This window comes from Diorhabda sublineata, chromosome Y (genome assembly GCF_026230105.1).
Source record: "Diorhabda sublineata isolate icDioSubl1.1 chromosome Y, icDioSubl1.1, whole genome shotgun sequence".
NCBI lineage: Eukaryota > Metazoa > Arthropoda > Insecta > Coleoptera > Chrysomelidae > Diorhabda > Diorhabda sublineata.
In genome coordinates, this window is record NC_079486.1 from 4,896,717 (window position 1) to 4,920,055 (window position 23,339).

At 32.4% G+C, this 23,339-nt stretch overlaps 1 protein-coding gene across 1 annotated transcript; it reads left to right on the top strand.

Annotated features, from left to right (window-relative positions):
• The first annotated feature begins 17,582 nt into the window (after positions 1-17,582).
• Positions 17,583-21,004, top strand: LOC130451897 (uncharacterized). Its single transcript, XM_056791251.1, has 3 exons — positions 17,583-17,622; positions 20,271-20,645; positions 20,712-21,004. The coding sequence occupies exons 1-3, from the start codon at positions 17,583-17,585 to the stop codon at positions 21,002-21,004; spliced, it is 708 nt and encodes a 235-aa protein (XP_056647229.1).
• The last annotated feature ends 2,335 nt before the right edge of the window (positions 21,005-23,339 follow it).

Here is a 23,339-nt window from a genome sequence, read left to right on the forward strand (position 1 = left end):
TTCAAGAACTGATGAGGGTGAACGGGTTTTGTAACAAAAATCGTCTGACTATCTTAGCCACTTTCCTAAATTTTAATAGAAAAATCATAATTGTCCAGATGATTGAGTCTCTATTAGAATAGTTGCTAACGCGAATCCTCCTTAGAGTTGCTGGATTTAATGCTAAATAAAGAATGGTTCTCTTATTCGATTCAGTCCTCGAATTGCTATATGCTGTCCCCGAATTGCTCAGTGTGGTCCCCATTTTGCTCAATAGTGTCCTCAAACACCAAATTTGATAGTCCCCAAACTGCCCGAGTCCTCAAAACAACATTTAGGCATATAAAAACTTTGGGGACAGTCCTCAAATTGACAAAATGTCCTCAAACAATCACTTACAGAAATATTTTGTCCCCAAACTAACACTTTGGCATACATTCCACTGACTCCTGAAAAAATCTAGAATCGAAATCGAAATCGAAAGATAAAAAATAGATTTTTTGTCAATAAGCAATGGACACATTCATCACGAGAGTATTCCAAAAGACTAGAATAATTATAACTATCAACAAATATTTGTAAAAACTGGCATTTGAACTAAGCTCGTAGTTAGAATTATTCTGGATAATAACTAAATGACAAACTGCCCAATAATCAAGCTGTATTCAAAAGTGGTAATTCTTGCACTGACCATATTATGGGAGAATAATACTCGCACAAAATGAAGTTATCTGATTAAATATTCGAAAGAACATTTTATTCGATAATTAGAAGCAAAGTGAAGAATTCTAAAAGTGTATGGTGTATTAGATAAGTACACCAGAATATACATTTTTTAAAACAATAGCATAGGTAAATTCCAGCTTGCAGTACAACATTTCAGCAAATCAGAATGGAAAATGAAGTGAGACAGGGATATGTGCTGTCACCAACCGCCAACTCACATATGTACAACTTACAAATTTTAAATTTGGAACTTAACTCAATTTTTAAATTATTTGCTTCTATTTCGTTGTTAGAGAAAATAAAAAAATCGTCCACATACAGAGCAATTAATATGATTACATTATTTTCCCTTTTTATGTAAATACAAGGTTCAATTTGTTGCTCTGATTTCAAAGCAGACGATTTTCAATGGAAAGGAAATACTGACAAAATTTTTTTGAAAAAGAACGTGTAATTGATAAGAGAATTAGCTTATTTACAGAGAATAATGTTTTCAGACAAATAGTTATTTAAATTTGGAGCTATTAAACCGTGTACTTCTTGGCAATGTTTAGACTCAATATCTGAAAGGTATTTATTGTCTGTTGGAAAAATGTTGTTAATGCATATTTTGTAGTTTACATCAGTCTGAAAGATCCGCTTCTTCCAAATTTTAAGAAATTTAATTATTTTACTCATCTGAAACTTTTAGTGCTTCTAACAGTAAGACTAACGTCATGACTAATGTCATTGGTATTGAGGTTCCTAAAAAACAGGAAACTTTGTAGGAAATCTCATCAGTTCTGATTTCGATACACCGAAGGTGGCCAAGAAAAATATGAGTATTCTGAAAAATACTATTGTGCGTCATTTAAATAAAAAATACTTATTTGGTGTTTGACGAACTTTGATTGAGAGCAAAGTAACTTTCCTCCAGTCCCAAATAAAAGTTAATCTTCTAAAATTTATACAGCCAAACTTTTATTTTTAGGCTTCCATTCCAGGCAGCACTAATGAAATTTTGGAAAGAATGCTGAAAGCAAGAAGTGAAGAAAATATTCTCCATAGTTAAGGACGTTTGCTGTAACCTTAAGTTTCTATTCACCAAGAGCATATAATTTTACTAGTAATACATTCCATAAATCATTACTACACATTGTTACCATCCTAAAATGGTATTAAAGTGCGGATGGCTCACCGAGATGGAGCAAAGAAGCTTTAAGTGCTCTAAATAGATACAATTATTCACCTTAGCTACAGAAAATATTTTGTAATTCAGATAAACTAATTGAATTTCGATAATTATAGTTAGTACAAATGTATTAACAACGGGAAAGTCTATTAGAAGAAGAGCAATCACAAAGTGAATGTAGTGGAAAAGCCAGTCATTCATCAAGTGGATTTGAGGATAACTTTGCGAATGAAAAGGTAAGATGAAAATACCAATTTTAAATATAGTAATTTCTAAATTTGTCTGTATGAAAATGTTGCATCTGGTGATCTGCCAGAAAAAACCAATCGCAATCCAGCAGAATATAAGGATACAGAAAAAATAAAAAAGTAGCAGAATAAATAATCAATGAAATTAGTGATTCTAGAACTGCTGAGAATATTGACAATACTCCATCTATTAGTATAACAACCAAAAATATGAGTAGTTCAATGGATTCTCCGCCAAATTGGACAGTGATCGCTGATTCTTCACAATTGCAACCAGATTTTGTGAAATTAGGATAAAACAATTGGATTATCTATGGAAACTCTAGTTCGAAATACACTTTGATTAGATAATGTTCGCCAAAAGCTCCGGGATTAGAATGTTCTATGTCTTTGTTCAATAACCGTCGATCAGATCCGGGTATTTAAATTACCCTACATATTGATTATTCATATCATTAGATTTGTAATTTGAATTGTAAATAAAGTGAATTTAACTTATATTTTGGATTGATTGATGTCTTATACCTTGTTATTTTCAAACTAAAACTATTTAGATGATGTTTCTGTTTGCCATTGAATACGATTGTTTAGAGAATGGGAAAGTTTTGAAATTAAGAAAAAATATTTCACTCGCTAAATATAGGCTTCTACAAGATTTTTGCCAACAAAAACCGTTTCGCAGATTGCACCTCAATTAAGCTTATTCCAGTTATTAAATGGTGGTTTCATGTGGTGTCTAAAACGTATCATATAGAAGATATATAGAGATATAGATATATAGACATATAGAGTATATCTAGCTTCTGAATTCGCGCTGAAGTAAATCGAATCGAAAAGAGTCTAGAGTGGAATAATTAAGAAAGTCCAAACCAGAATTTCCAAGATTTAAGCTCTTGCAGTATACAGCAACTGTCCATATCTCCGATTGAATTGAGCCAGGTAAATATAGTTCAAAGACACTGTGTAAAACAAGGTGTATAGAAATGCTCGAAACCGTGTTGACCTGAATAAAACAATTTCATGCGCTACCCGCTCTTCTAGAAGCTCTTGAGAATACAACGGAAGGTAGAGGAAGTAATGAATGTGCTTTCCTGCACTCTATTCTGTCGTAAGAGTTTTCATTCAGTGTCTTAGTTCTGTCTGAGAATCTTGGAATAACTTTACCTTCAACTCTAAGCAGAGTACATGGATGTGCCCATAGCTTCTCAACTCAGATACAGAAACACATCACAAGAAAATTTCTTTCCTGGATTTTCTGGTTCCACTTGCAGAGTCAATGATTTCTGAGGCTCGAAAATATGCCAAGGTTGTTAGAAAACGCCAATACGGCAGACCATCAAAATGACCCAAATGGTTATTGAATGTTGGGGAATATCTTCCAAATGAAGGACCAACTCGTAGGAGATGTCACAGATGTGGAAAAAAATAAGAGAGGAAAACACACAACAACCTTCTGCTCAGCTTGCAATTTTCTTCTGTGCAAAAATTGTTTTTCTAGTCTTCATACATAAAAATTTGTTGTAAGAAAATTGTAATGAATACCATTGGTTTAAATATGTCCCGCAAAAAGTTTCCACTGTGATCTATGAGTCCCACTACCCCCAGGTAAAGAAATAAATGGATCCAAAAAGGATATTACTTTCCACGAAAAAAAATTGAGATGACGAAACAAATGGAAAAACTAGATATTACCGACCGGAAGGACGACAAAACTGGACAAACGTATGATAATCTCGCAAGGAATAAAATACCTGAAGACAATTATCGAGAGATACAGAAGGTTGCAAGACTCATATCTCACCTTTGCGATTTTTTACTAGCTAGATGCAAAGATGAACTTCACCACAGAACGCCACAAAAAACTTTGCTCTTTTCATATTTTGTCTTCTTCCAAAAATACATATAAAAGAGCCATTTGTTATTGGTTTGCTGAATTTAAACGTAGTCGTACAGACACCGATCATGGTGAACGTTGCGGTCGTCGTCCAATTGAGATGGTTACTCCAGAAAACATCAAAAAAGTCCACAAATTGGTTCTATCTAATCGTAAAATGAAATTGCGTGAGATAGCTGAGGCCTTAAACATATTTCAAGGCAGTATGTTTATAATTATGCATGAGCATTTGAGTAAGAGAAAATTTATTACAAAGTGGATGCCGCGTTTACTCACAGTCGATCAAAAACAACATCATCTGAGTGGGTGAACCAAGTCCGAAGCGTCCAAAGGTCCAATAGTTAGCTGGAAAGTATTTTGGAATGCGCTTGGAATATTGCTCATCGACTATCTCCAAAATGGAGATCGTTTGACTACAAAAATCAAGGAAAAGTCGCAGAAGAAACCAATTATCTACCAAGATAATGTACCGATGTAGAAGTAATTGGCAACTATGATTAAATTGAACGAATTACACTCTGAATTGGTTCATCATCCACCGTATAGTCTAGATATGGCCCCCCAGTGACTTCTGGCTATTCCTGACCTCAAAAAAATGCTCGCGGTAAGAAATTTAGCTCATATGAAGAACCAATTGCTAAAACTAAAGACTGTTTCGAGGCAACGAGGCAAAAGACAAATTCTTCTACAATAACGACACGGAGAAGTTAGAGAAGCCTTGGAATTATTGTATTGCTCTTGAAGAAGATTACATTTTTGAATAAGATCGATTTTTGGCAAAAAATGTGTTTTTCTTAGTTGGTCACACGACTACGGATTTTTCTTATATTTTTTATCTTCTAATTCATCAACTGACAGATAAGAAAAACATCTCATTATTAACATTAATTTAAAAATACGTTTAAAAGCACGCAAGCGCATAGCGACATAGCGTTTCCATCGAATTATGACATCATATTACACTGACTGTTTGTTTAAAAAATGTCTTTATTTTCTTTTATGTTTCCCTATTTACAATACATCTAGATAACAATACATGCGTTGGCCGTTGTTCTGGCGATCTCTAGATGTGTTGTGTACGTCTGTAAGTACTGTTGTGGTTCCTTGCATCGGAGCATTATCCACAAGTTTGATGTAGCTACAATAACTCTGTCCCTGGTATATAGTTGTGACTCCCAGAATCTTTCGGCTGAAATATCCCTGAAAAGCAGCTGAAAAACAGGGTTTCAAAAATCGATCGGGGTTCTAGTTTTCGAGAAAGCAACGTGGCTGATATTGAATAATTCGTATGAATATATTGAAGTTTTTATTTACTCTGATTTCGGTATATATAAATTTGGATTTCTCCAACTAAACTACGTGATTAGTGAACCATGCAGAAGCCTACAACCACTGTCGTGGATATCTCCTGCGCGATTTGTGGCTCTGAATTTTTCTCCAAGATCTTTTGGTACACAAAAATTGTAAAAGTTTGTTGAAATTTTGGTGACGAAGTCTTTGACAGTGGGTATATCGGCTATGTCATGTAACCACGAGGTTCTAGGAAGTTTTGGGTAGCATGAATATTTAATAGCCATACGGAGACATTTGTTTTGTACCACCTGCAGGGTGCGGAAATTTTGTTTGGTACCTGTGTAGTATACTGGGGCTGCGTATGTTAAAATAGGTCTAATGATTTGTTTATATAATAGAAGTTTGTTTTGTATGGTGAGTTTATTGTGTTTACAGATGAGAGGGTAAAGTCTGCCCATTGCAATCTTAGCTTTTTGTATTTGTTTGGCTATGCGTTAGCATTCGTGTTTCCTTGCACAATATACCCTAGATATTTTAGGGTACTGCTTGGCAGGATCATTTGTCCGTTAATGTGAAGCTGCGATTGCAATGAGCTGCTTTTCCTGGCTATACGTCTGAATAACAAGTACTCTGTTTTTGACGCATTTATAGATAGTTTATTGTTCTGAAAATATGGTAAAATTTTGTTGCTTAAATGTGTTTGGATGATGTTAAGTGCTTGATCGGGATGTTTTGCCGATGCTACAAAACAAGTATCATCTGCATACATAGCTGTTAGGGAAGTTTGTTGGGAAGTGGGTATATCATGTGTAAAAAGGGAATATAACAAAGGTGATAGTACGGACCCTTGCGGAACTCCAGCCTTTATGGGATATGGACCCGCCTGGCTTTCATTGTTTTTGACGTAAAATTCTCTATTCGTTAAATAGGAATGCAAAATTTTTATTAAATAGTTTGGAACTTCTAAATTGATCAATTTAAAAATTAAACCCTCGAACCTTTTTGGATGTCGATAGCGACCATGATGGACTTATTTTTGTCCTGGAAGCTTTCTCTAATATAATTAAAAACTCGTATTATTTGGGCCGTCGTACTGGGTCCACTTCTTAATCCGTATTGCTCGGGTGGTATAATTTTTTGTTTTTCAATAAAGTTTTGTAATCTTTTGTGAATTACTTTATCTATCACCTTTGCAATATTATTGAGCAAGGATATAGGTCTGTAACTATCCACATAGTATGGTTGTTTATTAGCTTTGATAATGGGAACGATGTTGGCAATTTTAAGCTTATCGGGGTACTGTCCTGTTTTTAGAACAAAAATAACGATATGTGTAAGTTGCACTAAAGCTTTTTTGGAAAGATTTTTAATAAGTATATTGGCTATGCCATCTATACCCGGTGCAGTTTTATTTTTAAATTTGAAAATTATATTATAATTTTCAGTGCAAGTTGTAAGGTATTTTGAATTTTGTATATTTATTGCGTTTAGGTGATTTCGTACAATATTTGAGATATTGTCGTGATATTGTGTGTCGGGCATGTTGTTTATGAAGTTTTCTTGGAAGTACACTGCAAACTTCTCCGCAATTTCAGTTATATTCGTTATAGTGCGGTCGTTGTAAACAATTTTTGTTAGTTCGTTACGTTGGTTTTTGAAATTTCTGGCAATTTTCGGGTTTCAGTTTGTTTGAAAATTTCGCCCAATTATTGTTTTTGTATTCCTTAATTAAATTATTTATTGTTTTAATATGATTTTATCGTTTTCTTGCCTTGATGATTGCCATCTTTTGCGTGCTTTGTTTTTGTCGTGTATTATGTCAGTGATGTAGTCCGGGAGGGTATCGTTTATTGGGGGTTTACGCTTAAGGGTGGTGGGTAGGTTTCTAGCGGTTAGGATTATATCTTGTAAATTTTCAATGACTCTATTTAGATGTCCTGTATTTTCTGTTTTGTCTATGATTTCAATGTTTTCGTTAATGATTCTTCTGAATTTCACCCAGCTCGTGGTGCTGTAGTCATAGATATTTTTTATTATTGGGTTGCTTATATTATGTGGAAGCTCAAATTGAATTAGGAGAGGATCGTGATCGGAATTTAGGTCTGTCAATGTCTTCATTTTTGTTATGTTATTTATGTTACGTCTGTTCGAGAATTATATTCTCAAACCAATGAATGATCATTCGATTTTAGAATCGATGATCTTTCAAAAATGATTAATAAATTTACGACTACCTGATCTCAAAAAAAAATGGGAGTGAGTTGTCAGTGCATTTAAAAATGAAAAGTCAAATTAATTTCTCTTGATGAATTATCATAGTTCTTTTATTCAATTTACGTTTCAAGTGTTATTTACTGTATTTGGGCGCAGGACAAGTTTTGAGTTTAACATTTTGTGTAGTGTAGTCATATTTTATTATAACTTTTTATCCTGAAAGTGTCTCAATTTATATCGACAGAGGTCAATAAGGCACCAACTACTGTAGCTTCACGACCTAAAGTAGTTGATAAATAAAAGATTATTCATAGTGGCGTATGTCTTTTAGCCTTATACTAAAATACCGTTTTGTGCTACCAAAAATCAGCAACTGCTACAGTCTAAGTGCTGTACAGTTAACAAGTACGTGCAGCGCTCCTCACGCTTAGATATAAATAGGCGTGTGGGTAAAGTGGTTGAAGAACACGGTCATTTTCCAACCAACGTCCTATTGCTATGTCTAACGTACTAGGGGTGTGGTTTGCGTAAGGAAAATGGGTAGGATCGTCAGTAAAAAATATGTTGCAGTCCGAATTATTGCAGAAAGTTAAGAGAGTACTTCCATTTTTGTTAGGATAGTTTGCGTACCGATCCCACTGTGGGTGTCGACAATTAAAATCACCCATCAACAATACTTTGTTGTGGGTTTTCATAATATGGAAAAAATCTGATTCGTTCAATTTATTATTTGGTGGGTTGTATGCACCAACTATTTTAATTTTATTATCTCGAAGGATTCCGATATGCTCAATTACAGAATTATTTTGTTGTAAGAATTGGAAATTTATGCCTTTTTTGATGAGTAATGCCACCGTTGGCATTATCGGGGCGGTCTTGTCTAAAAAGACGATATTCGGGGTTTCTGAAATTTACTGTTTGTTTGGTTTGAGTAGCGTCTTTATTAGAAAAAATATATCAGGTTTATGGATGTAGAGAAAATGTCTTATAAGATGGAGTTTGTTAAAAACACCGTTTATATTGCAAAAAATTATTTCAAGATTAGATCGATTTTGAAATACTGCTTTACCACCTACCATCCAAGTTTACCAATGAGTGTAGCTCTTTGAACATACTGTTTAATTCATTAAATTTGTCCACGTCAGTATCTGCTGTTTGACTTGTTATTTTGTTTTGGGAAGTGCTTGAAGGAAAGTGGTTTGCGGAATCGGTCGGGAGTTTTGTTTTTTAGGTAACTGGGAAAATCTTGTTTATTTTGGGATACTCGTGTCCATGGATTGACAGCTGGTGTTGGGGCAGAAATGTATTTTTTTTGGGTCGGTTTAGTGTATACATTTCTTTTTTCCTCAAGCCATTGCTTTCTTTTAATGAACTCCGGGCAAATTTCTGCGTTGGCAGGGTGGTCACCCCTGCAGTTTGCGCACCTCGCGGGTTTACTTCTCTCCTTAGGACATTCCGGTGTGAGATGTTGTCCAGCACATTTCAGACAACTCGGTGTTCTACCACAATTTGAAGTCGCATGTCCCCATTTCCGAAAGTGTTTCATATGTGTTTTGCGTGATGGTCGGATTTATGTTCTGAGTTATAATTTTATTAAAGGGAGTGTATCTTCTGGGTTTGGTGAAACCTGGTGGAGTAATTTCCTTAACCTCCATGGGTTCATTTTGTGGAATTGTGATAATTTCGTTTATATTTCCTTTTTGTTTTGGTTTGCTTTTGTTCGAAAACACATCGAATTTTCTGGTTGTAATTTCTTTGTTTTTAATCATTTTCTCGTATTGGGATGTGAAATTGTCCGAATTTTCCTTTGGTGTAGCCTTTTCTGCATCTTCTACCTCTTGTGCCCAAGAGTGATTCGCTGCTTTCACCACAATTTGTTTGTTGGAATTAGTTGGAGTTTGATGGTTTTTAACTGCTTCAACTAATATGTTTTCATTTGCGCTTTGCCCAATTGTATTTTCTTCCATATTTATTGGTATGGTAATGGACTGATGGTCTGACTTATCTGACTGTTGTTGGAACGTACACTCTTACAACAATTTTTAGTTCTCCATCCGGCCAAATTCTACGGGACTAACTATATTATGAATTATCAAATCATAAACAGTGTACATACCTATGTCAAAAAAAGCAAAGTTACTTCCAAACGTTGAATCTGACATTTCAACAAAGATGAATACCACCAGTTGCAATGTTTCGTCTGAGTTTTCTCAACAAAATGCAGAGCAGGGTAAAAAAATAAATAGATCGAATGAAGAAATTATTCCTCAAGAAAACAAAATTAATAAGACGGAACAAATGGAAAACGGAATTGGAAAATCATATCATAATCGCGCAGATGATGAGGTAGATCCATTCAATCTACAAGCGATTATGAAGGTTGCGAGACTCATGAATCACATTTGCGATTATGCACTATTAATATAAAAGGATTAAGGACACAAGTTGTTACAAAGATACAGAACGAAAAATCAATGATGTAGAAATACAAAATTGTTGCTTTTGTTCCATTTAAACTTGTATTAATGTTAATCATAGTTTTATTTTTTCTTATTATAAACGAATTCTTAATAAAGTTACTGTGACATTTAATGTGTTTTCATTCAAACAACGTAACAAAAAAGTCTGATTGTAGGTAACTAAAAAAAATTTTTGACTAAGAAAAAACATAAGTAGTTGAAATGTATTTTTCTAATTTTGCATTTTTTACTGAATTATTAGGTATAACAGTATTTCGATACTGGTTTTTGTAGCACATTTTGCAGTACGAGATGTGATTCGATTCAATAAGCAACCGCTCATAATATAGCTGGCTAAGACTTCGTTACAATTCATCAAAATGGTTCTTACTAAATCACTAGAAACGTCACTATAAACATAAATATCGCAAAATAGAATGAGTGGTAGGTAATCAGACACTAGCGGGCAAAGGGCACTTCAAGATACTTTAGGAACTCTGAGACGATTTAGCTCGCTCCATCCTTCTTATATTGTTTTGCATTTCGTTGGTATGTTAAACCCATATGGGTAACCACAAAGGATTCTCTTTTCAAGATTTATAATAATAAAAAAACTCCTACATATTGCTGTTACTAAAAATAATGATTTTTGTTAGCTATAGGAGTCCGAAACATAATAACAATAAGTACTTTAGGAATTGAAAAAGTAAGTTATACTAATAGAAATGTTTTATATATATGTTAAAAAACTGGAAATGTCAGATGGGAAATATTATTTGAAATTGTTAAAACAATAAATAATGATGAGAAACTGCTGTGTGTGTAAAGTAGAGAATTTGTGTGAAATAAAATTTTATATATTTTATAAGTGACACAAGCTTATTGGAAATTATAAATAAACAAATGTGGGTTCATTAACATACCTGATGTTGGGAACCAGATTGGATATACGAGTATGTTTTGCTGTTAATTTTTACAGTAGATTTCAAAATCAAGCTATAGATAAGATCTTTAATCATTTAAAACATGTATTAAGGTACTTATAATCGATTTCTGCAGGATTATAGAGTTTAAAAAAATAATAAACATTTAAAATGCGTCATTGGATATCTTTTTAATTTTATTTTGGCAAGACTATATGCTGAACAACCAAGAATCTTTTATAAGGCCATCATCCTAAATTTCCCACAAGTATCTAATTAGCACCTAATGTTACGGATTAATTGATATCTACTCAAGTATTGATCTAAATTTAAGAGATATTTGATATTTAGGAAATTAACACGTTTATATAACTATATGATGGACATGAGTTGCTAATGAATATCTATAAAAATAAACGGCCATTAACAATTAACTAACCTCACCTACCCTATAAATTTCAACTTATTGACGATCTGGGCATGATACAAATCCATAATATATTTTTGTATATGTAAAAAAAGGTGATCTTGAGATACTCCAGCGCGTTAGATTTTTATGCAGGAGGGTCAAGTTGATGTCATAATCCTCGTGAATAATAATCTGACAATTATATTGAGGGATATCGCTAGTCTAACCATTTTGAAGGAAATTTAGAAATGATATATCCGCATTTACGTTCAGAAATTGGATAATTTATTAATATAAATTAAATATGGATCATTAAAATTTGAAATACATATTTTAGTCCTCATCTCCACTAGACTTATCTTTGAAGTTTGTTTCCACTTCAACTTTCTGGACGTCTTCATCATCTCGTGATTCTGTAACTTAGAATGGTTATGATACATTATAATGTTATATTTATGATATGATAGTGTAATATGGTACAGAAAACGTACCTGAATCTAAAGTATCTCCTAAAATTTCGTTATGACGATGTCTTCAACGCTTCAGGAAGTTGGTTTCCTAGGAATCAAGTTGGCTCCGATTTTCCATCCACATTTCTACATCCGTATTCTAGCGGTGACCTTTCCGTAGGAATACGATTGTAAGCGTTTCTCCACAAACAAGCAATATATTTCGTTCGCAATAAATGTTGTTGCAGCTCCGATCGACATGGTAGCAAATTACAAGCATTGTAATTCATTAATTTCACATTCAGTGAAGAGGGTTGATACGTATCTTTGACTTTGTACGTTTTATTAAATATTTCCACCCCAGCAATATTAACGTCAGCTAGATTTTTAAGCCCGTACAAATGGCAGATGAACGATTCCACGGTGGAAGATGATGCCTTAATATTATATGCTAAAGAGCCCAAGTTTCCAAATACTTATTGTATATTTACAGATCCCATTAGAATCTGTAGAGGCTTTCGATACAAGTGGGTTCAATTTGGTAAAAAGAGCGGAAATGTCGATATATCGGCGTGCATTCCATACTCCAAGATCAATCCAGACTTTTACAGACGATTTCATATCTTCCATGTTGGCTAACATAATAACCACGATATCTATATCAGAGTTTCTGATGATGACAGTAGACTCTTCTTCCATTTGTCAAGCAAAAAATACAGCTTTTGTATCCGCTTCTTCATGATCGGGACATGACAGATCATTATCAAAAATTCCCGATAATTCATTATCGTTAACAGAGTACACGTAACATAAATCATGAATTAGAAATATTTTCTTGTTACCAATAATTGATTTCATCTCCTGTTTTATGTTCGGTAAAAAATTTCCCTAATGCTTCTTTGAACTTTATATTTTTTAAATCTTTGGAGAAGTCAGAGGTTCTGTTTTGTTGAGGACCGGCAATACGAAAATCTTTGTCATCTATATTGCGTCGAACAACATGTTCACAATCTTTTATCGAAGGTGTGAAGAAATGATCAAATATAATGGCTATACTATCTGCTGGAGTTTTTACAAGAATTTGCAAAATTTTCTTTGAAAAATCACCGAAATTGTGCGGCATTTGTTTAAAAGTATTTAAGAAGAAGCCATCTACGATTCCACAGTTAATCTAAGGTGGCGGTTATTCCATTTCTTCAATTCTGATTTCTAGTTCTTGAACCAGTACTGATTTTGTAGTTTTATTAAAAGAACCATCTATATGGCATAGAGGTAACGGGACTGATGTTATTGGAAAACACAATACTTTTCCAAGATCTAAGTTTGCAACCAGAAATAGACCTAATAATCTACCGAATAAATCCCGCTGAAGTGTGACCTCTTGAACTTTTTCTCCAATCTTCATAACCATTTTCTTCTTTACACTTTCAAAAGTAAGTAATGGATGTTTCTTCAGAAATATGTGAAATCTATCAGGATTCATATTACATTCCGTTATAAACTGATCACGGAGAGACATCCCAGATAAAACAGTGCTTAGCAAGCAATTAGCAACTTCTTGGCTAGTAGCCTGTCCTGTAGAAATATTATATAGATTATCTTTGTCTGTGGAGGAAGTAAAGGGATTGGTGATCTGCTCAATGCTATGCATGGAAGCTTTAATTTGCTTTTGATGCTCCTTGAGTCTATCTGGATGTAAGTCTGCAGCGACGTCTTCACTATTGTTACTCATCCCTGCACGATTTAAAACGTGTGAAATAAATCGAGTTAGAGCTCCATTATTTCGTGCCGAACGTTGTCTGGAAGAAATAGAGCTTGTCAGGTTCACGATTTCAGTGAGCCGATGTGCAGCTTCACCATTGATTGTTTGCTCTAACGTTAAGTCGACTGGGATCCGCGAGAAGGGTTTTTGGGTTCTCCTAATACCAAACGAACCACTAGCCACCGGCTGTAATTTTGATAATTATAGTAGAAAAACAAACAGACGATTTTTCCAAGAGCATAAATGTATGCATCTAAATCTCCAACTCTTATACTTCTGATAAATAAATGGTAAAGATTTATAAAATCAATGTACATAGCATAAAATAGTGCCTTTTTACCATGCTTGCCTCGTAAAGTTTCTGTTGTATAGTGATCATATAATTGGAGTAGATTTTATATATCTGGATGCTGTATTTGAGGTGAGCTATCTTGAAACTGCGAGAAATCAGTGAAATATTCAATTACACAATCTTCGATAGTCAAATTCGTGTTTTCCAGAAAAGACTGAAAGGAAATTGCTGCAATGATAACGCCATAATAGAATGTAATCTTTTACATCTATTATAATTTTTCCAAGTAATAAAACACACGAAAATACTATTAGCCGTAGAAAAAGTTAATTCGGTCTCTAATTCTTCCAAAGTAGTATACGAACAACACTGCCCATATTTAGATAACAAGTTGATTATTTTTTTGCTATTACACAATCTTTTGACTGCTAAACCTAAACTTATATGTTTGAAGTTTTGATTTTATGGTTTGAAGCAGCGTAGATCATATCTTGCCCAATAGAAAAAATTGCAAGGTCGTTATTTGTTTTCCTTATTTTACGTTTTTGCCTCGATAGATGCGAAACATCGCCCATAACAAATGTTTCTAAGAAGCAGGTTAAAAGTTCTGGCACATAATCTAATTCACCTTCAATTAAATCTTCAGCAGTGCAATCACCAGGCAATTTTGTTGTACAATTTTGAATTTCCTCTCGGAGTTGTGCTGTCCTTCATTGCCATGCCACAATATCAGCAAGAAACTTCTTTTTTTCGGCATAAATAATTTCGATTCTCTTCGAAAAAGTATCCATGATCTTATTTTCTAAGTGGCTATCGGAAAATGAAATGCTGCTAATAGATTCCGATAACAACTTGTATTGTTCAACTAATAGTTTGTGGTATTCTTAAAAATACACAAGATAAATATGAAATTTCGGATGATAGGATGTATATCGGCTCTGGGATAAAATAGAAATACATACATAAATACAAATAATAATCTTTAACCTGAATGGATACAATTATGGAATAAACATTTGATTGGATTGCACAACGACGAATTGAGATGTGTCTAAAAAGCATAAAGGAAACGAATGGCAATACTGACAATTCCAGATCAGATAATACTTCGAATGGCGAATGAATCCCAAAGTGGAAGGCCATTGTCGCCCCCGATTTGAACTATACGACTACTTGTGTTATTTTCTAGTTTATGCTCTTTAAAAAATAGCAAATTATTGCTCTCCAATTTTTTCAATAATAATATGGGATACGTATAGAACTGCTTTTGTTACTTGCCATTTTTCTGGATTAAAAAGTTTCTTATAATGAAAAATCACATTATTAACAGAAGTTAATTTAAAATTAGAAATTTCTCTATATTGAAAAATTGTTTCTGATTTGGTATAATAGTGTTCGTTTCGATTAATGATCTTCACGCAGATGTTTTTGTAATCCATTTACTTAACTTAACCCACTTTATCTGTCTTGATTAAACTTTTCAATGATTATGTAACTAGCTCCTAATTTCAATGTACAAAAAAAAATAATTATTGAAAAATGTGAAGTTTTTTTGGTTTTCTAGAAAATCCCAGTGTGACAGATTTTGTATGGAAATTTTAAAATTTTTCAGGTGAAAGCATCCAAAGCGACCAACATGGATTTTTAAATATTGTTATAGAATTGTTGATGTCATTGAATGAGAATATAGGGATAAGCTCTAAGGAAAATTTGTCAGGTTTTGATTTACAAACGCTTTTGAAAACAGAACTGCAATACTCAAAATAAACAACTTGATATTAATGAAGATTCAAGAGTCGAAAAAGTGAGAAAATTAGTTGATTCAAGTCGAAATTCAGAATCAAATAAGAAGACTGAAGAGGAATCACCAAGTGAATGTAGTGGAAAAGCCAGTCCTTCATCAAGTGGATTTTAGGATAACTTTGCGAATGAAGAGGTAAGATGAAAATACATATTTTAAATATAGTAATGTCTTAATTCGTCTGTAGGAAAATGTTGCATCTGGTGATCTGATAGAAAAAACCAATCGCAATCAAGCAGAATCAGAAAATGGAGATATAAAGTTTTGGATAGGTTTAGAAGAGGAAGAATATACTTTTGAGGACATCATTAAAACAGAAAAAAATTAAAGAGTAGCAGAATAAATAATAAATGAAATTAGTACTCTATCCAGTAAAACAACCAATAATTTCTTTTGATATATTAATGCAGCTAAATGTTCTTGAATTTAGGTCTCTTCTGTCTTAAAATTTTTTTTGATAATTTAAAACGTTTCGACTTTTCTTTAAGCCTTCATTACAAAATGCTACTGACAATTTGTTTATTTTATATTGATTTATACATGAAATCAACTTAGAACTTTCTAATGAGAAAAATTAATTTTTCCTTATTAGATTCCGTTTCAAGAATTAGTATAAGTCATAAAGGACAAAATACATTATCCAAAATCTAGAACACCAAAAAACAAAAGAAGTAATATATATATATATACATACATATATATATATATATATATATATATATATATATATATATATATATATATATACATATATATATATATATATATATATATATATATATATATATATATATATATATATATATATATCAATTGCCTTGTGCTAATTGACGCTTCTACATAGGGCAAACATCTCAGTATTTAGAAAATAGACTAAGAGGTCTTCAATACGATAAAAAAATAGAACTGCATTAACGAACCATGAAATATCATAAATAATTCAATTATAAATATTCAAAAATTCTTGGAACGGAATCTAAAACAGGAAAAAGAGAATTTTTAGAAATGGTCCACATTCATAAGAACGAAAAAGCTATAATTGGTAAAAAAGATCCAAATAATTTAAGTAAAATTTATAGGTTTATTTTGTAAATTCTAATAAATTTAATTGAACCAAATGGTAGGTTAGAAAAACTTTCACTGCCAACTCTACATTTACCGGGTAAGGACTTATATTTACTGTGACAATAAACCTAGTGAAAAGTTAGGCAGAGGAAAAGAATTGCTATTTTTGTTTGTAGGTTACGAAAAAGGTGAAAATGATGTTTTTTGGGTCCAGAAGCAACAACCATCTTCATTTTCAACTCCAAAAAAGCTGATAGGTAGATATTAATTGTAATATATTATTTCCACAAAAATCTGAATGTTAATTCTTCTAGTCATATAATCAGGATGCTAAATTGTTTGAATCATTGTACATTTTGGGTATAGGCATGACTCAACCATTTATGGCAGTTATAAGCAGGTAGAAATGAATTGATGTGTTTAACATCTGGGGAACAGGCTTCATGTTTTTATTTCATATTAATAACCAAAACGATTATTCAATAATAATTTAGGTGAAAGATAAATGTCAATGAATATTTTCTATAATGTAGTTGTCCAATTGTTTATTTTTGCTTACTGATTTCCTTTTTCTATTGAGAATAATTGAGACATTTTTTAGAAACAATTGCGAGGACTAGTTCCTCTATCAGCACCTTTACTGGTAACAGCACAATAGAGGGAACAAAAAAACCTCTTAAGGTGTATACAAGGAAGCGATTATTTCAAGCACTTGTTGAAGAACCTTGTAAGTATGAATTCAAAATGGCTATATTTTTATATATAATTACGATAGTTGTAGACACAACTATTGACACTGTCCATATAATAAATTTAAATTGAACCTTAAGTTATGAATTTATATAATTTGTAGGTAGCTCCTCGAGTATCCCGTAGGAACCATCAATATCGACTAATATGGAAACAGATAAACTTGAAGGCTACTCGACTGTGACAGGTGAGTATAGTCATATCCTTTCAGATGGAAATCAACCAAGGAAACTTAATAAAAGACGCAGCCCCTGTCTCGGGAACATTAATATTTTGCGACGCACAGTCAGTTGGTGGGAATAGACTGCTAAGAAAGCGCAAAAATATCGTCCAAAAACAATAATAAAATACTTAGAAAGTAATCTGGAACATTTAAAATGGCTTAAAAATGTAAATATAACCACCAGTATATAATCTTAGAATAGACAGTTTAAGTTTTTATGTATCTGTTATCATTTTAGGTTATAACAATAAAAAGGATAATAATTAATTTTAATAAAATACAGCCAAGTTTTATTATAATAATACTGAAAACAACAGGTTATGGACCCAGGACTTATCTCTGTATAAATGATTAAAAGTATGATAAAATCTGCAAAACGTGACATTATCATAAGCGTAAAAGATATTGCAAATATATGTTTTCATGAAGGCAAGTAAGAAAACAACCCAAACCAAAGCCACCACATGGATACAGCAACCTGGGACAATAAAAGGTATTTTCTAACATTTTCTATTCTCATTTTCACATGATATTTTTACTGGAACACAATAACGAAGTGTCAGACTTAACAATATAATAGATAAAAATGATTGAAGCTAAATTTGAGTCAAAAGTTGAGTTGAGTAAAAGAATGCATTAAAAAACGAAGTACTACTCTTGATTACACAGCAAAATCTCCACAATTTAATGGAAAAGCGGATAGACTCAATCGCACTTTACTAAATAAAGCGAGATTCCTGATGATTGAGTCAGATCAAGGTAAAGAAACATATCGTGGGACTCTTTGGATAGCAGCATATCTACACAACAGATCAATCATTAAATTGTAGTCGTTATGAGAAATGAAAAGGTAAATAACTTATTTGACTCAAATGCCAATGCCATAAATATTCAAAAATCCAAAAATAGACAAGAAGAATAAAAAAATTCCATTGATAGGATACTCAAACAATGGATATTGGCTCTGGAATCAAATTTAAATACATAGATATGTGGAATTTGATAAAGAATATAAAAATAAAATAATCACTCTAATATTGAAAGTTTATGAAAATCAAGATTATAAAGAAAGCAGAAGTCAAAAACAAGATGAAAGTAATTTCAACAAGAGCCATGATGAGGAAAATTATGCTGGAAACAAAGAACAAGAAACAAAAAGTCAGAAATGTAAAATGATGTTGAAGACAATGAGGAACAAGGAATTAACGTCTCTTTGCAAGCTTCAGTGCATCCACTAAGCAGAAAGAGCGACTGCTCTCACTCTGGCAATCAAACCTAAGTAGACCCCAGACATAACACGCATACTATCAGGCGTCAGTCCAATACTTTTTGTCCATTTTATTTCGTTTTCTGTAATTAAATAATAGAAATTATTAAAAATATCTTCTCCTCTTGCTTTTGATGAGAAAGTATTGCAGTTCTTCTTCTATGCTTTTATTAGATTCAAACCTAACAAAGGCTAATAGATTAGCCTCGCCAGCAACATCAGTACTTTCATCAAGTTGAAGTGAAAAGTACTCACTTTGTTTTAAAACTGTAACCACTGAAAGTTTTACTGCATCTGACATTTCATCTATTCTTTATCTTACAGTTGTATTAGAAAGAGGAATTTGACCGATATTTTGTTTCCTTTGAGTAAACCTCAAACTAGTCTGATAACAATAACTTTTGTGATATTTATTTTTATTATAATTTAATGATGAATTATGTTTGTCTTGCCACTTGTCTTTGAATAAGAACTTACCATTTGATCACTTTAATCGTTTTGTACAAATTCAATACTATATCTGCCAATAGTATTAAACATTTTTATTTTAATTGTGGTGAGGTAATACCATTTCTAACGAAACACACCCACACACTTTTGTTTTATTCTTTCAGCTCCTCAACAACCAGTTGAAAGTATATTGTTATCTAATATCTCAAATCATTCTAATGAAAGCGAACGGAAAGGGATCAGTATTCTTTTCAAAAAAGTCCTAAACATCAAGATGTAGGCTTACAGTGTCGTATTGAAGGCATTTGATATTAAATATATGTATAATGAATTTTGAAGAGACAGTATTTCTAATTGTTTTCGCACATTTATTCTTAGCTTTTCGTGTCGGTGTCTACTTTTACTGTTTTTAGATCGATAGGTAGATAGATAGAGAAATTGAGGATCATTATAATTATGAATATCCCTTTTTTTGTTACTCCTTTTATTTCTTTGAGTACTCATCTTATTTTTCCTTCGATGTATTCTTTATAGATTATCTTCTTATGCAGAACATCAACATTTATTATTTTCATAACTAAAGTGGAGTTTATCACTTCACTCCATCATAATCCTTCTTATGTACATCCGTTTCGATTCCGGTAGTAGGTATAAATGCAACAAACTCTACGAATGTCTCTAAAATTAAAATTAAATCAAAATCAATTCATATCGAATTGTAAGCAAAATTACCATTTTTAGTCATAGATCAAAATACAGGTAAGGAACAACAGTTTAATATAGACTTTTCAAACATTAAAATTTCTAATAATTTATTGCTAGCTGATATTACTTTTGATACATCAGCTAATATTGACATTTTGATTGGTTGTAATATATTTTACGATCATTTCAGGAAATTTTACAGTTCCTTCGAATTCTACATTTTGTAAACTTTCTAAAATAGACGTTCAGGAACAATTAGGGCCCTTTTGGAAAATTGAGGAAGTTTCTAATACGAAGCAATCAGTTTACTCGGTAGAAGAAAATAGTTGTGAGGAGCTTTCCGTAAAAAACTTTTATAGAGAAGGTGATGGCCGATTTGTTATTAAATTATCTTTAAAAAAACCTATTTTGGGTCAAACTAGAGATATAGCTCTAAAACGGATGAAGTCTGCAGAAAAAAGGTTGCAGAATAATAGTTACTTGAATACGGAATATTCTAAATTCATTGAAGATTATTGCAAGTTAGGGCATATGTCTTTGGCAAACGAATTTTTAAAATCAGAAGGTAAATTCATTTTATCTCACCACTGTGTACTAAAATTTAGTTCTTTGATTATAAAGTTACGCGTAGTTTTTGATGGTTCGTATAAATCAATTAATAACATCAGTCTAAACGACATTTTGATGGTAGGTCCATTCATACAACCCGATATATTCAATACATTGTTAAGATTTAGAAAGCACCAAATCACTTTTACGGCAGATGTAGAGAAGATGTACCGACAGATTAAGTTACATCCCTCGGATCGACAATTTCAACATATATTGTGGAGAGAAGATAAGCACAAATTGGTTCAAGAATATGAACTTGATACTGTAATTTACGACTTAGGTACTCCAAAGCTACTAAAGGTCCACATGTGAATACATCCAAACGCTCCTATTATATCAATCAATACATATAAGTAAATATTTTAAAAAAAGTGTTGTTGGGGATTGTTTTATCAAATTTCCAAAAATATTACCTAAATGATAGAATCACTGCAAAAATCTTCAAAGCCGGGTGGATGCGGTTCTCTTGGCGCTACTTCAATAATCTAATTATTTTTTTTGTAACTGGACATTCACAGACCTTTCAATACAAACTTCCAGGCCCAGTTCAGCCAAGCTACCATGGTTAAATTGGTGAATATGTTAGGTTATGGTTAGAGTATTCCAGTATTGGTGTAGTGCCTATACTTGTTATTAAAAAATATATTCAAATACTTTCCAAACTCTTAAAAGCATTTAGCTTGTTTAAATCATATTCATCAACATAAAACATTGTGGTGTGTACGTGAGCATTTTCAAATACACAAGTACGTATAGGTATATTAAGTTCAAAACTCTGACATAAATAAGATGATGATTATGATTGCAAAATCAGATGAAAGAATACAACATGTAATATCAAATTACTTTGTTAAAGTGTAGAAAATGTGAAAAATAATTGTACATACGTACTATAAGAATCAAAATTTAAAAAATATGTACCTTTTCAGTCAAAATTTACTTCATTACTTAAACTATATTCACCTAATCTTCATGTATAAATCTTAAACATAAGTTTTTCCAACTAGATACCAATTCCGTTCCTATCATTAATCATAATGATTTCCGAAGTTCCTTTGTTTGAAACTTTGGTTTACTTTGACCTTGGACGAAAATCCAGCTGGCATGTGTGAATATAATTGAAGCCAACGTACAGTAAACCTCAATATTGTCAAATTTTACAATTTATTTGTTTATTATCTGGATGCATGTTACGTTTCAAAAATATTTATTTATACATCGTAATTTTATTAAAAACCAATAAGAATCTGGATTTAGTTCTCACTAAATTTGGTTAATGGACAATATTTCCCACAATTGATCTAAACAAAGAGCAAGAAAATAATTTTGGCGAGAATGTTTATGAAAAAAATATAAGCTAGGCAACGTTGCTATGAAACTGTATACGTTTATGCTTTTGTTATATCTAGCATAGAATGTTTGAAGAAATAATATCAAATACTAGTTTTATTTGAATATAAATTTACTATAGACATGTACCAACAAATCTTCGATACGACGTTTCGTGCCTTCACGAGGCAAACATATATGTTTTTAATGAGGATATGCTTATTTATTATATTTATTAGTCAATTTAAGCGATATAGCACACTTTTATCTCGAATAACTAACATCACTAATGATTATTCTTAAATACGTTTCTGTCGTGGATACTCGTTTTGATTTTTTCAAAAATGTACTGAGAGCTTTACTTTAAACATTACCTGGTGTTTTCGATATAAAAAAGAACTTTCTTAACCAACCAATGTAATGTCTCTCCATAATATAATCACCATTTTTCATTTTTGTCCTCGTATTTATTAAGGGTAAGAATATAATAATGCCATATACCATCTTACGATTGTTGAATACTTTCAATAAAAATGAATTTTAGTTTCAATTTTATTATATATGTTACCGGCAATGTGTATAATCCGGTATTGTATACAATACCTAGGCAATGTATAGAATACCTAAAACGGGCAGGTAAAGTATGAAATAGAATTTATTTTACACTTTACCTAGGTATTCTATACAATGCCAAACTTGCAGCAGGTAATGTAATACTCGAACGCAATTGTGGTTATTACAAACAAATAAGTACGGTAAGCTTCATAGAACCCTGACACCCTTCCTAGACGCGCCATTTCAAGCATTAATGGAAGTGAATCATTTTAGCATGACCGTTCACTCGCGAGTGTACGCCGCACGCGGGTATCCTTTGCAAATAAAATTAAATCCTTTGACAAGAGACGGCACGGCGCCAAGGCGGTGCGATCAAAGTAAGTTCGTTTAGATAATGTCGGTACACCCGAACGCAATTGTGTTTAATAAAACAAAATACGAATAAAAATTATCGGGTCACACAAGCTAGGTGCAAAGATAATTTTAATCAAAAATATGCGAAAGTAGGTAAATTCAAAGTAAAATTACACCACAATTCTTCATCTCTCGAACTGTCAGAGTTACCACCACCCGTATTTTTAATAAGAGAGCCATTATCACACTCTGAATCCAAAACAAAATATTTAGGTACTTATTTTCTTCTGTAATTGCGTGAACTACGTATACTTATGTTCCACATAAATGTGGAATTACCTTTTTTATTAATACTTTCTTTTAGTTTGACTTACGACTGGAGCGTCTGTAGGTTGCTACGGAGGTAACT